Source organism: Python bivittatus, unplaced genomic scaffold, assembly GCF_059951505.1.
Source record: "Python bivittatus isolate LINGU-HERP-01145 unplaced genomic scaffold, Pbiv_v1 ctg000200_np1212, whole genome shotgun sequence".
Lineage (NCBI taxonomy): Eukaryota > Metazoa > Chordata > Lepidosauria > Squamata > Pythonidae > Python > Python bivittatus.
Genome location: NW_028277040.1, coordinates 4,230,123 through 4,245,236, shown reverse-complemented (window position 1 = coordinate 4,245,236; position 15,114 = coordinate 4,230,123). Strand labels below are relative to the sequence as shown.

Genomic DNA, 15,114 nt, shown 5'->3' with positions numbered 1-15,114 from the left:
ATTGCACATGCTTTTACCTGACACCATTTTCAGCTGAATATACTCAAGCTCGCTTTCAAATATAGCAAGTTTTTGCAGGAGTTCTGAATTTATTAAATAGCAACAGACCCTTCTCCGCTTTATCATTTTTAATGTTATAAAAGTTCCGTCTTTTGTTATAGGAAGCTGCAGTTGCCCCCCCCCCAAACAGAATATGTGCGCATTTAATGGCTGTGATGAAAGGTGTTTTGAAAAATGAAAAAAGGGAAGGGAGAGTTGACTCACCACACTAACCTAATTCCCAAAATAAGGCCCATCGGAAAAGGACCGCAATGCACATTTTCAAATTGTAACGAAGTAAGGCTGCATTGTGGCAGAGACCCTGTAGACAGGGACGTGGCGAGGTGATTAGCAAGTAACAGAAAGCAAACACTGGACTCTCCAAAGACGTAGAGAACCTGGTGAAGTTTATTCTCCCGTCCCATGAACATTCAGAGACAGGGTTTCAAAACAAAAGCAGACTCTTTGGAGCCTCAGCAGTCCAAGGAGGTAAACTGTTCTGGCGGCGGCGGCAGCAGCAGCAGCGGTTTAAAGCTTGTTCTCCTGCTCTCTCACTAACAGTCTCGATAAGTTGATCACTAGGGTAACTTTTCCACTGACTGCGTCTTGTTGCTGGGATGCTGCTGTCCGCTCGGGCGGCTGATCCTGATCTGTGCGGGAGAGTCTCGGCTTGTTACCGGGAAATCTAAAAATAATGGGATTCCGGCCGAGTTAGGGCTGCAGCCTAACTGCGGACTCGGCGGTCTTCGGAGCCTCCTGCTTCGAAGGCGGGGAGACGTCCTGCGAATGTTCGTTCGTTCGTTCGATTTACGTCCCGCCTGTTCTACAGGAGCTCAGGGTGGAGGAGGGCGCCCTTTCTGCAACTGCTGCCTGAACTAGGGTTGCGGGATGATGATGGCGATCGCCCGCAGCTTCCCGCGCCACAGAGCTACCGAGGCGTGGCTGTACGGCCCTCCTAGCGCGGCCCGTAAGCCCAGGAGCGAACCGCGTTGCGCTCACTCTCCTCTCCTCCCGAGACAAATCTGGCGGCGGCGGCGGCGGCCGTTGCAGAGCTGGGAAAGGGGTCACATGACACATTTCAAACGAAAACCTCGCCGGGGCCGGGTGTCTTGGAGTTGGAAGGCCGCGCCTTCCGCCTGGAGAGCAACCTTCAACCGAAGGGCGCTGACAGGCGAGGAGCAGACGACTTTTTCGACTTCTTCCAACCTTGTCCACGACTGGGTTCCACCGGAACTTGAGTCCGTTTGAAGACACCGAGGGGGGAAAAGGAACCGGGGTGGATCCGAAAGGGTTTTTTTTAATGACTGCCGGTAAGGGTAATTGTCTCTTCCTGAGATGGTGGGGGAGGAGGGGCTGCGTGGCAGACAAAACGGCGACCCGCTTCTCCGAGCCGTCTGCGCAAAAGAGACGCTTCTCCGCCCGTTTTAAGATGCGGCGGGGCGCCCGTTTAAGAGTGGTGGGCCGTGGCATGCCGGTTGTAGCAGCTGTTACTGCCGAGACCTCGATCGATCGCGTTTATTGATCTCTATTTCTTTATACTTTTTATAAGTCTGTGTCTTCCTCTGAGAAGGCAGCATATTTGGTTTCCCCCATCTTTAGGCCAGTGTTTGTCAACCTCGACAACCTTAAGATGTGTGGACCTCAACTCTGAGTTCCAGAGTCATCTGGAATTTTGCAACTACATGCCGTAACTTTACATCTTGACATTATACTTGTAACATAGGGTAGGTGGGTTATGATTGGCCCAGTATTACTTAGGAATCTTCTTGGCCAAGTGTGGATTTGATCCTGCGTTATCTCACTCTGCTACCCTGAGTGGTTTTGGCGGCTAAGTTGCATGCAATTGAGTGACATTTGCATTGCAGAAAAATGCATGGAAGTGATTGGTTAACAAACGTCTGTGTGTGGAGGGGTGGGGGAGAGACTGGTTGTTTTTTTGTTACCCTTCCCTGGTTTATGCCATGCAAGAGGATAAGATGGAAGATTCCTGGTGAGGAAGAACAATCCTGTCCTTCAAGCATGAGATGAAAGAAGGAGAGGTTGCTTCACTCCACTGTTAACTCTGCAAACAAAAAACTGGTGCCTCAATAGAAGACTTTCTGCTCCACAGAATATGCAAATATGCAAAACATGCAAAACGTGTTCTGATGGCTCATGGCTTGATAGAGGAGTGGAATGACAGGATCTGGGTTCAAGTGAGACCCTTACCAATCTGGTGAGTTCCTAGTTATTTAAGCTATTTGCACTTCCCAGAAAAGCCAAATAAGAGCTTTTGGGTAGTGTTCACTAGCAGGCCTTGGGTAGAATAAGGCCAAAACTGAAGAACTCTAGTTTACTCTTTTGTATGAATATATCTATAATATAATAATTAGAGACACAGGTTTCTGGACCAAAGGGAGGCTGTCTGGTTTGCAGTGTTCCTTCTAAAGATCAATATGCAAAAATTTAACTTCATGAACAATTTTCTCTCTCATTTTTTGTGAACACTATTTTATAGTCACATTGCTCACACACATATCCATATAGCAGCATGCTAAGAACCACGAGAAGCTACTAAATCAGATGGTTGAGTGTGTTTATGAGCTAGAGTACTGTATAGTTCTAGCTTGACCACCTTTCTGGATTTAACTCACTTTGTATGCACCTTGGTACCTTTCTCCTCAATGTTTTTATTGTGACTGGAATGACCTGGATTTGAAGGAATAATAATAATAATGATGATGATGATGATGATGATGATGATGTATTAAATGTGTATGCCATCGAACTCTCAACAACTCCAGGTGGCTCACAACAATCAAACAAAGAAATTACAATCAAATCAATAAAACATAAAAAATAAAGATAAAAGATGGCAAGTGCAATGAAGTGAGAGGACTCACTCTAAGTGGACATGTGTGACTCACTTGTTTTTGCCTGTCACACCTAAACTCTGTTAAAAAGCAAAAAGAGCACTCTAAATAATGATTGCAGACTAGAAAAAGAAGATGCTGTCTGATGTCTGTTTCTTTCCCTGTATACCTGGCAGGAGTGTTGGAAAAAATGGCATTCCAGGAACATACAGAAACATCTGCAGTATTCTTTACAAGTGGAGTCAGGGAACGGATGAAAGAAAAGAAAAATGGAGTATTAAAAACAGCAAAGCTGAATGCTTCCCTTGCATCAAAGATCAGAACAAGGACGATAAGTAAGTTGCCATATTGAACTTGTAGGCTTTAATGCAGAGGTAGGCAAGCTGCAGCTCTCAATGTACTTTTTCCAGCCCTCGGTGACCTCTTAAGTCATGATTGCTGAAAAGTGAGTTTCTTCACATTTTGAGGTGGGTAATAGGTGAAAAACATAGCGTTTTTATTTTTTTAATTGGCATGCAATAGTTTATATATATATATATATATATATATATATATATATATATATATATACAGCTCCCACATTCACCTTAAAAAAGCACATTTGCCCACATGTATGAAATGATCCCACCTACTTCTTAGATCATTTCCCCCTCCCCCTATGTTACATGAAGTCCTTGGCCAACAAAACGTTGCCCACCACTGCTTTAACTGACAAGGAGGTTTATCAATTGATACATATTTATAGGACACAGCTAGAGTTCAGCTTTGTAGCATTTTTATTTTTCTTGACTTATTCAGCACACAGGTTGCATGTTGGAGTAATACAGGGGTGTTACATAAATGTGCAATTGCATTGTTCTGATTTAGGGAATGCTTTCCTTCCTTTTAATTTAATTAAAATCATAGTGTATTTAAGGAAAATGGGAGTGCAGAAACTATGGCAGTATTAGTGAAGACTTGGTCACGTGTCCATGTAGCTTTGGGAAAAGACTATACCTTAGTGATTGAGCATATACCTTGCAAGAGGATGATCCCCAGTTCTGTCAAGATAATCTAGGTAGGGCAGAAAAAACTCCTGCCTGAAATTCTAGAAAGATAGTGATTGGATTTAAATATCGCAATATGCCACAATGTGACATGTGATCCCAGCTGCTTTGCTCTGTATGATTTATTGTTATGTATGAACAGAAGGAGGCCAGTGAGAATCTAGTTCATAATATAAGGTGTGGGTTCAAAACTCCAAGGTAGAGCAGGTACCTTGCATGAAGAAGATCAAGGCCCAGTCACCAGTTAAAAAGACATTGGGTAGCAGTCTGGGAAGGGCCAGATGTTGAGAAATTGGAGACCTATTGCCTCTCATAGTATCTAGCACTGGCCTAGCCTGACTTGATTAAGGCAGCTTTATATTAATCTATTTTGCCATTAGGGGAAAAAATGCTACTCTTCGTGCCTTGGTTAATGCATACTGAAGATGTGAGCAGTGCTAGTTTGCAGCAGAATTGCAAGTAATCAGTTGAAAAGGTGTTAAATAATCCATAAGAGACGTGGTATCTTCCTCCCTGGGTTTTTCACCTTCTCATTTTGAGCATTGAGGCCTCAAACGGGTTTGATTGCTTGATCTTGAGTAGTACCCCCCCTGCAGGGAGAAATGCTGCAGGAGGAGGTATGTCAAGGAATATTTGGGGCAGGGCAATGGTGCATAGACTTGCCACCCTACGTAAGTTTAAATACTCTGTTTTGGCTCTTAGTATAAACTATATCTTTATATATGACTTTATATGACTGACTTGTCACATGCTCAGAGTTAAGGCTAAAATGCATGTCTGGGAAATCAAATGTTACTTCCACCTAAGCCATGTTTGCCTAGGAAGTAAGCTCCAGCCAACCTGGCAATGATCCTTTATTTCCCCTTGCCAGGTGTATCGCAACTTGCTGTACAATCCAGTTATAATTGATCAAGGTCCTGAAAGAGTTTCTGAGAGTGAATAGCTTTGGGGGACCTGGCTTGAAAGACTACTACAGAGGTTTCACTTAACTATACCTGAAACAACCACAAAGTGGAGCAAAAGGAAAACTCACTCATTGATAGGAAGGAAAGCTGGCAACCTAAGCCATTAACAACTTCAGGTGAGGAAAGGTGCTGGCATGGAGACTGGGAAACTCATCTCAAAGAAACAGACTTCAGAGCTGCCAAACTTTAGATAGGGGATTAAAATGTGGCAAAGACAACAACAGCAACATCCCCTAATTCTTTTCTTTTCTGTATAGATAATTCCTCTATAATTAAGGTCTCCCTGAAACAGAACAACAAAGCACTGGCTCTGGCCCTCAATTCTGCCAAGATAACAGCTCAGAAACTTACTGATGACAAAATGCTGCTGCAGAAAGAAGTGGAGTTGGCTCACTTTGAAAATGCTTGCTTACGCCAAAAGCTCTCATCTGTGGTAGGATATTAGCAAAATTCTGTGTTTCTGCAGGAACTGGAGTCTTTTTTGTATCAGTGAAATTTTGCACAGTATAAAGGGGAATTTGCAATCCTGGGTCTATATTGTTTGCATTTTCATGCTCTCTAGCGAGTACAGTGCTAGAGAAGATACTGAGATACTGTATCTTTCTGGAAAATGCACTATTAAAAATGTTGTTGCTACCACAAAATGATATAGATTGCTAATTTTATAACTATTTTGTTTGTTTACACTTGGTTGCCAATTTTTAGAAATTTTAGTATTTATTGCTGCTCTGTTTTTGAGACCTAGAACCTTAGATAAAATAAAGAAAACATGGTCACTTAATTCTCAACATGATTTTATAGAATCACAATCTTTGTTATGTCAAACTGCAGTACAAATTCTGAAATACTGTATATTTTCTAAATGTTATATGAAACTGAGTTGCTGCAGTTAGAGCCAGATTGGGAATATACAGTATATATTCTATTCTTTGTCAAAAATTAAGGCATATAATTGGTGGAGAATTAATTCTATGGAAAGCGATAGACTCCCAAAATTGGGTCTGATAGACCAAATTAAATCTCTTAGATTGTACAATTTACAAATTATATCAGAAGTTATGGCCTCTCTATCTCTTGTCCAACTGTCTCTGGACAACAAATTAAAAAGATTGCCGCACAAAGAATCTTGGACATAAAAGCTCAGAGATATAGCTCAGTAAGGCTGGCACACTGAAATGAATGAGCTGCTATAAACACACCTTTCAAATTGAAAAATACCTAAATACAAAAATATTCAGGTATCTCAGGAAGGTATTTACTTGAGTGAGATTTGAGCAGTTAGATACAGTGATTAAATATGGAAGGTTTAACCAAGTTCCCTATCAGAAATGTATTTGCGATGCTCCTGAGATTGAGGACATAGCACATACATTATTTGAATGCCAGCTGTATAGTAAAGTGAGAGATCAATATCCTGAACTACACATTAGATGAATGGCCCATTGGGATCCATACATTTGAACAACGTATATGTGGTCAGAACCCAAATACAGTGGTACCTCAGGTCATGAACGCTTCTGTTCATGACCAATTCGGGTCACGAACAGCACTGTTCACAAAATTTTGCTTCCGTTCGTGAACGCCGGATCGGGTGACAAACAGGATCCGCGGCCATTTTCCCTGCCGTGATATGTGGTCGTGGCTTCCTGTAGGGAGGGGGACTCTCCCTCCAAGCAATAACCGCCTCCCCACCTGCCTTCCTGTCCTCCACGCCAGAAGTCGCGTTGAGCAAGGTTAGCGTTCTCTCTCTTCGTACTGTACTTTGTGTCATATTTTTGTGGTTTTAAAAAAAAATACATATGGTTCAGAACAGATTAACCCTAATTACATTGAACCTTATGGGAAAATTTGATTCGGGTCACAACCAAAATCGGTTGGCGACCAAATTCGGAGGGGTCAGAACAGATTAACCGTATTTACATTGAACCTTATGGGAAAATTTGATTCGGGTCGTGACCAACTCGGGTCGCGACCAGAGTCGCGGAACAAATTAAGTTCATGAACCGAGGTACCACTGTATTATATATAATAAGGCTTTTTATCTGAATAAAACAGTACAATTGGATATATGGATCTGATTGGAGTAAACTATAGGGATGATAAATATGAAATGCATTTTCTTCTAGTTTTGTCTATTTTGTTATTGTCTTGTGTTTTCTATTTTGATATGGCCTCGTGACTAATCAGTAAAGTACATTATTATTAGTATTAGTATTTGTATGAGAATTTCTTCAGATGTCACTGTAATGGAGGGACTGAATCCAGTTATTTGTGTCATTGTAGAAATTATAAAATAGTTTGTGTGAGAGGTGATGGATTCTTTCTAATAATTGCAACATTTTGGAAGGATATAATGAAGAATATATTATTTTAGCTGCTGGATTGGAGGGCATTGAACTGATCTAACAGGGTAAAGTTTTATATTGAGTATTGTGACATTAAAAAACTATTTAGAACTAAATAGTTCTAAAAATATATATTTTGTCTTGATGCAGAATAAATATATTGACGAACTGCAGCTCTTTATGAACAGCTGCTTTGAAACTGCAATCAAGCTGACCAGATCTTCTGAGGTGAGAAAATATACAATTTAATATTTTCAGAATGCATTTCTTTTGTTTCTGTAAACTTCTTTTAATCTGATTATGTGCCAATAAATCGGTGTTAATTTTTAGCAACCACATAGACTGACCTTCTCCACGATGATTTCTTCCCAGTCTGGCCATTTAGGTTTCCCAATGGTATACCCATTGCTACTGTAATCGAATTCATTCACCTTGCTACTGGTCTTTGTCTTCTCTTTCTTTCCATCTTTTCCAAATTTATAGATTTATATATTTAGAATATATTTAAATCTACAGATTAGTAATGTAGATTTCTCAAAGAAGCTATGTCTTTGCATAATGTGTCCAAAATATAATAATTTGAGCCTGGTCATTTGTGTCTCATGTGAGAACTCGGATTGGTTTGCTAACTATGGTGTTCTTAAGAGTCTTCTCCAGCACCAAAGTTAAAAAATGTCAATATTGTTTCTCTCTTGCTTCTTCAAAGTCCAACTTTCACATTGATAGAGTGTCCAGGAAAGCTGTTGCCTGGATGATTCTGATTTTTGTAGATAGAGAAAGTAACTTTTCCAAGACTTTCATTGGACTGGCAGAAATAAGTCCTTCTGCTTCATTTCTGCTTCCTAGGCCATTCATTCCAACTAAATTTTCCTCATTATTTCCAACTTTGGGATTATGCCCTCCAACCACAAACAGCACATTCTGTTTGCATGTTGATTTCAGATTAAACTTGAGTATAAAACTTGTCGACCTCCTCTTCTTCTGCATTAGTGGTTGATAATCATATTAAAGGGCTGTCCGTGAAGTCTAATTAATATTATTCAATCATTGTGTTGTACCCAAGTACTGTCCTTCCTATATCCTTCCTGACCATGAAAGCAATGCTGTTCCTTCTTTGTTTTTCATGTCCTAACTAGTAAATTGTGTGATCTTCTGACTGAAAGTGTCTACTCCCAGTCCATTTCAATTTGCTGATGCCTAAGGTGCAAAGCGTAGTTGATTTATTTAATCTTTCACTGTGTTGAGCTTTCCCAAGTTCATGTGTCTTACATTCTATGTTTCCACTGTAATTCTTTGTAGCTTCAGACTTTCTTTTCTTGCATGGCAATATCAGCAACCAGATGTCCTGAAAACTTTAATCTAGTCAAGTCATTAATACCATTAGTACTCCAAAAGATTCTCAGCTTTTTTTCAGTAGCTTGTTGAATGACATCTGGCACTATATCATCAATCACTTTATCCTGTCTATTCATTTGGTTTTCTTGGTAAAATACAGGAGTCATACACTATTGCCTTCTCCTATGCAGTATGAAATGACACCTTTGCTGTTGTCACTAAAATGATCATCTACGTCTCAGAACTTCCTACATTGCTGCTGCCTGATTTAGGTGTCTACTTGCTTTAGGTGGACAGCTGGAATGACCTTCATGCCTTGGGTGATGCTGTTTAGATTATATACTGTTGGCATATACTCCTGGCATTCTTTGCTCATCCTTCCCAAGAACACCCCCCTGCCACAATGAGGCAGCATAGCAGGACTTGAAGGGATTCTATGAACATAGCAAATATAAAATATTTAAGCATCATTCTAAAAGGTGCAGTTTCACAATTAATGTTATGCCAGGATTTGAAAAAGCCACAGTAATTCAGTTTGCACGTAATACTCATCTGTGATGATTCATACATGCTACAGTTAACAAAGTGTATTAAGATTTAGCAATATATATGAACAAATGGGTCTCACATTTGCAGAATTTTGGAATGGGTTGTCAATTATAAAATGTAATTTAAGAGGTAAATGTTAAATAAGATTTTATCTTAATCTTAAATCTTAATGATCTTTTCTCCTCTATAGAGTGATTCCTGTTCTTCATTGCTGAATGAAAGAGGGCACAGTGGTATTCGTGATACTTCTGGCAATCAGGGTGGTGGCAACTGTTCTCGGTATGCACAAAAGCAAGTTGTATTGTTTTCAATGAAAAGAAAGATAAGTGTATGATATTCATGGCATGTATAGATAGTTGATGGTCCTACTTTCTTTCTAAAATAAAGTGGTATCATTTTCATTGTCATTAGCACCGTTTGGCGAATATAATAATGACCAGCATCTACCGTTGTCCTATTGACATGGGAGGATCCACCCTACCCTAAAGATACAATTTTGGTATTGTGCTGTCATTGCTTGAGGGCTCTGCATTCTGGGTACTGATGGTGGTAAATTTTAGAACAGTAAGATTTAGGAAATGGATTCTCCCAGCTTGAAAACTCAGATCATCTTATAAACTAAGCCCACCCACCCCTAACTCCCATCCCCACTTTACCTTTTTAGAAGTGGTTTTGTATGACCATGCTTGTTCCATTCTCATCATCAACGTGATTACAACATCGATACCATTATCTGTCAAAAACCTTTGTAGAACCTGACACTTTGACCTACTTATTCTTTCTATATTTATTTGACAAATCTTGATAACAGGGCCAAGCTTCTTTGTCGTAGGGTCCTGAAAAGGACTATTTTATATTCGTGCCCTTAGGCATATTTTAATGCGATGTAATATAGCCAGGAGATCACTGCCGTAACTTCGAGGCTTCAGATGTTTACCTCAAAGTGAGTGTTCTTTGGCACCACCCAGGGGACACGTGTGACTTAAGGAATGTCACAGGTGCGAACAGTCGTTGTCCCCCAATCTAGACTATAATATATGTCTATAATTTTAAATTTTATACTTGTATTTTATCTTTTGTGCTTTTAATATATTGAATTGCGATGTGAATGTGCCATATGATAAATAAATGTTCCATTCTCTTTTCCAAGCCAGTTTATCCTTGCAAAGGGGACTGCATACATAGTGCTCCTTTCTCCCATTTTTCCACAAGAATCCTGTCATAGTTGTTCTGCAAGAGTGGCTGGCCTGAAGTCTCTTAATGAATTTCCATGGCTAAACATGGGCTTGAATATAGAATTCAGCAGTTCTAGTTGAACACCTAAACCACTACCTCACACTTAATTGAATCCTTCATGATAAGAACTATACAGTAATTGCCACATATCTGGCACAACATTAACCTATTTTTGTCAGCCTTTTTTTCTTTTAACTTTCTGCTTTTCAGAGTGATATTAAAATCTATGAGAATTCCACTCTCACATGTAGATGACGAAGAAAATGACAATGGCAAAAACACATCCACTAGTCTGGAGACATTTCCTTTAGATCCATCAGAAACTGCTTTTGGGGAGCCTTGGAGAAGTAGGCCCTTCCCTGAGTTAAAGAAGTCATTCTCTTCTTTCATCGACAAATCACTGGCAACCAGTGGAAAAAGTGGTCGAGAGTTACATGGAGTGGTTGGGTCTGCTGTGGCACTTAATTCAAGCACAATTTTTGGAGGTATGTTCCGGAACAATTGTATCTTATACTATACCATACAGTATTTTGTGTGACTCAGAGGAACATGGAATTGTAAAATCATGTTATGAGCTACACTGTTACATTTGCTTATTTGTTCTCTGGGATTTACTTCTATGTCAATACCTCCATGACATAAATTCATATTCTGTTCATGTCCTGCAGTTAAATGTAGCTGTTGGGTACCTCTTCCTTCTAACTATGGATGTGTGGTATTCATTACTTGTGTTCTCTCTATCTTTATCTTGCTCTTTAAGAATGCAGTTCAGAAACATGTAGTTATCTGTCTAGTTTCAGCTCAATCTAATATAGAGGCATATTAAGATACTCTGTAATTTCCAAAACAAGGGGCTGGGAAGTGAGGGGAGAGTTGTTTTCAAATCTTGTTTGTGATCTTCCTAGTTGTATCTGGCTGATATCCACTGGAGAAATGGGTAAACTAAATAGGCCCTTTACTAGATAGAAAGACCTCTTTTTGTATTCTTACCACACTAAGTCTTTTAAATGGCATGTTTGGGGATTTGAGGGTTGTTGTTTTTTGCCTAATAAATACAATTATTGTTCTAGACAATCTTTGGAATGTGCCACAGAATTCCAGGAGCTGCTTGCTGTCTATCCTGGATAAGAATTCTCCTGTCCAGCGATATGAGGATACTATAAGACCATGCAGTGATAGTATGTTGCTGAGTGAACACGTGACTAAGAGAAAGAAACGCAGAACAGGCTTACCTGTTGCATTTGGAAACAACTCTGAGACAGAGCTGTCAGACACTGATGACTTGCAGGGGACAAAGGAAACAGAGTCTCTTGCTAAAGAGAATCTTGAAGTCAGTCATGTTGGTGAACTTATTACACTGAACAGCAAAAGTAAAAGCTACATGAAGATCAAAGCCAATGAAACAAAAACTCTAGAAAAAGGAAATGCTGAAACAAAGAACACAAGCTCTTCTAGTCAATCAAAATTAAACTTGAATAATGGTAATAATGGAAGAATGGATATTAATGTTGCAGTGTCAAAAACCAATGAATTGAACAATAGCAAGATAAAACTTCCTAAGTCTGCCTGTCATATTGAAAATTCAGATCAGAGCAGGAAGGAGGAATGTAGTTCCCAACACTTAGACCAAACCACACGAAACAGAAGAACATTTGTGGTGGAGCCAAATTGTGTAAATAACTGCAACCCTACAACTCAAGAAATAAAAAAAAGAATATTCTTGGAAAAAATGAAGAATTTAGAAAATCAATTCCAAAGTCCAGAGTCTAGACCATTAAACAATGAAAATCAACAAAATGAGAAAAGCTATAGTTACAGTACCAAGTGCCCTAATAAAACCAAAAGTTACAGAAAGACCATTGTGCTAGATCCAGGACCTCCTGATGATAGGAAAGATTGTGCTTCTTTTCAACATGATACTAAAGAAAAGACAGACTTGGAAAATGTAGATAATCTAGGAAGATGGTTCCAGAGCCCAGAGTCTAATTCATTAAACATTATTGTGAGTACAGAACATTCAGTAGGTTTCCAGAAGCAAGTCCCTAGTAAAGAAGCAACTTCAGAACTGAATGTAAAGCGTAAAAAATCAAAGAAGAAAGTGCATGAAATTAATGGATCCCATTGGCTAAGTGAGATGGAAGAACAGAGTTTAGATAATACAGACCCTGAGCTTCAAAAATCAGAACGTAAAACCAAAAAAAGACATAGAGGTAAAACAGTGAATGCTGATAGGGATATCATACAGAGAGAACTTTGCAGTGCCAGTTCTGATGTGTTTGATTTGAGTGAAAAAGTTCCAAAAGTCAGTAAAAAGAAGACAAAAAAATCAAGATATATAGCATCTGCATTTTCAATTTCCTTGGATGATGAAGATAACATTTTTGAAGGCAGGGATAGGAGCTCAGTCCAAAACAGCTGGGGAACCTCATCCACCCCAAACAGTTGCTCTTTATCCAAAATAAATAGCCATTCAGAGAAGACAAACTGGATTGCCAACAGCTATGAGGCTGGCTTAAAGAAAAAACTGGAGTCCATGTCTACATTTACCGAGAAAACATGCACTGTAAATGATTTCAGTAATGAAGGTCCTGATTCTGAGTTTGTCCCTCAAGGTTCAGAGGAATGTGAAACCAGTCAAGCCAATCAGACAAGATGGAGCTTTCTCCGAGTTCCAGGCTGTAGAGCTCTGCAAAATCCTTCTATTGTGAATATCACCAAGACTTTGCCTGTAAATCCTGATTCTCCTTCACTTGGCCATTCTAAGAGCTCTAGCTATTCACCTTCTGTGCTTCATCCTGTTGAAGCCCAGGCAAGCCCAGAAAGAGATTCTGCATTGTCAACAATCTCAACTGTCTTCAAGAAAAATATTGAGAAACCTATGGCTTCTGGAAGACAGGAGAAGCAGCCCATACATGCCATTCCAGAAATAACTTTGCAAAACGCAACAGTACAAGAAAACAGTGAGTGTTAGAATGTTAAAGACAAATTAAATTGATGGTTTATAGTGGGCCCCATGGAGTTCTGCTGTGGTTTTGCCTTCAACTTTCTCTCTGTGCAATCACATCGAGTTTAGTTCTTTCATTCCTGATGACCCTAGCCTCTTGCCATTTAGATCAGGGTTTTCAACACATTGGTGATTTGGATCCCTTCTGTAATAGTCCATCACTGAATGAAAAAGAATGTCCTGGAAAGCAAGTCTGTGATACAACAGAGGCTTGCCTCTGTTCACTCAGACTGTATCAACATGTGCAATGGGAGAGACCTATTTCTAATTTTGGTTTCTTTGCCACGAATGGAGAATGTTGGGATTCCAGCCAAGAAATACTTAAGAACTTTTATCGTAGGGATAGCAGAACAAACTGACATGAATGTGTATAAATTAATCTTTAAGATAAAAAAGTGGTCTTCATTCCTTTAAAGTTATCTGTGCCTCTATCACTCACTGTTCTAAGATTCAGAGGCTTAAGTTAAGAATTGTCAACTTAATTGTTATCTTAGTTTCTTAATTTGCCTTTGTTTTTTGTCAGATTCATTGTCCTTAAAGATATTTCTTAAATGACATTAGTGGCAGTTAAGGGCTGTCCATATAGGAACTTTTTATCATGATTAAATAATGAGTAGATTAACTCAGGCTTTACACAGTTGGCCATGTAGGAATTGGTTATTCCTGCTTGAGAGGAGTGTGCCCAGATAGGTACATACCTGAAGAGTATCCTAAATATGGAAAATAAGTCCATATTAATGGACTTAATGTTAAACTACCAAGGTGCGTCTAGCTTGCAGAAGAGAAGGTTGAGAGGAGACATAATAGCTGTCTTCAAATTCCTGAAGGGCTGTCACATTGTAGAGGGTTTGGACTTATTCTCACTTCCTCCAGATGGTAAGATACAGAATGAATGGTACGAAACGTCAAGGATGTAGATACAGATTAGACATTAGGAAGACCATCTTGACAGCAAGAGCTGTCAGCCAGTGGAATAGATTACTGCATGGAGTGGTTTCTTCCCCTTCATTGGAAGTTTTGAAACGGGCTGGATAAACCTCTTTCAGGGATGGTGGTGTGAATTCTGCAGGGGTTGGGCTTGATGACTTATTAGGTCCCTTCTAACTCTATGACTCTAGGTCCATCTTCTCAGAAAGAGGTGAAGGTTAGGAACCAATACCACCTTATTGATAACTAATATCTCAAACATCTATAAGTTGTTTGAAAGACCATATCTATAGAATACTGTATAATCCTATGTACATCTACTCAGAAATTATTGGGGCTTATTCCCAATGAACAGGCATAGGACTGCAGCATTAATGGTTAAAAAAATGAAAAAAATATTTAAACTAATAAGATTTTACTTAATTGTAATTTACAGCTGTTTAATAACAGAATTCAGCTGGAAGTATTGGTATATCATAAGCACTGGTTAGTTACCTCACTCTGTTCACAGGGAACAAAGGACTGAAAGATTTGACCAATTCTGTCCCTCTTGAAACGTCTCCAATACGTCCAAGCAGGCGAAGAAAAAATGATGTTTCCTATGCAGAGCCAAGGCTGAATAGGTTAGTTTCACATTTGTCCCACATAATTTTTCATTTGGGGTGTACAAACTGAATGCTGTTTTCTGGATATGAAGTCAACATTGTATTTCTGACAAATTACATGTTTCTTTCCTGCAGAAAACTGAGGCGTGGTGACCCATTTACAATCACTGACTTCCTCAGCTCCCCCATCTACAAAGCAAAAAATAAGAAA

The 15,114-nt window shown here is 39.4% G+C and overlaps 1 protein-coding gene across 1 annotated transcript in view; it reads left to right on the top strand.

The window, feature by feature from the left end:
- Window positions 1-15,114, top strand: part of LOC103056119 (uncharacterized) — a 36,440-nt gene that overhangs the window by 19,662 nt on the left and 1,664 nt on the right. The window contains 8 exon segments of the mRNA XM_025170807.2: window positions 3,068-3,226; window positions 5,160-5,335; window positions 7,398-7,475; window positions 9,322-9,410; window positions 10,578-10,852; window positions 11,438-13,327; window positions 14,810-14,921; window positions 15,039-15,112. Coding sequence (XP_025026575.2) covers window positions 3,068-3,226; window positions 5,160-5,335; window positions 7,398-7,475; window positions 9,322-9,410; window positions 10,578-10,852; window positions 11,438-13,327; window positions 14,810-14,921; window positions 15,039-15,112 — 2,853 coding nt within the window.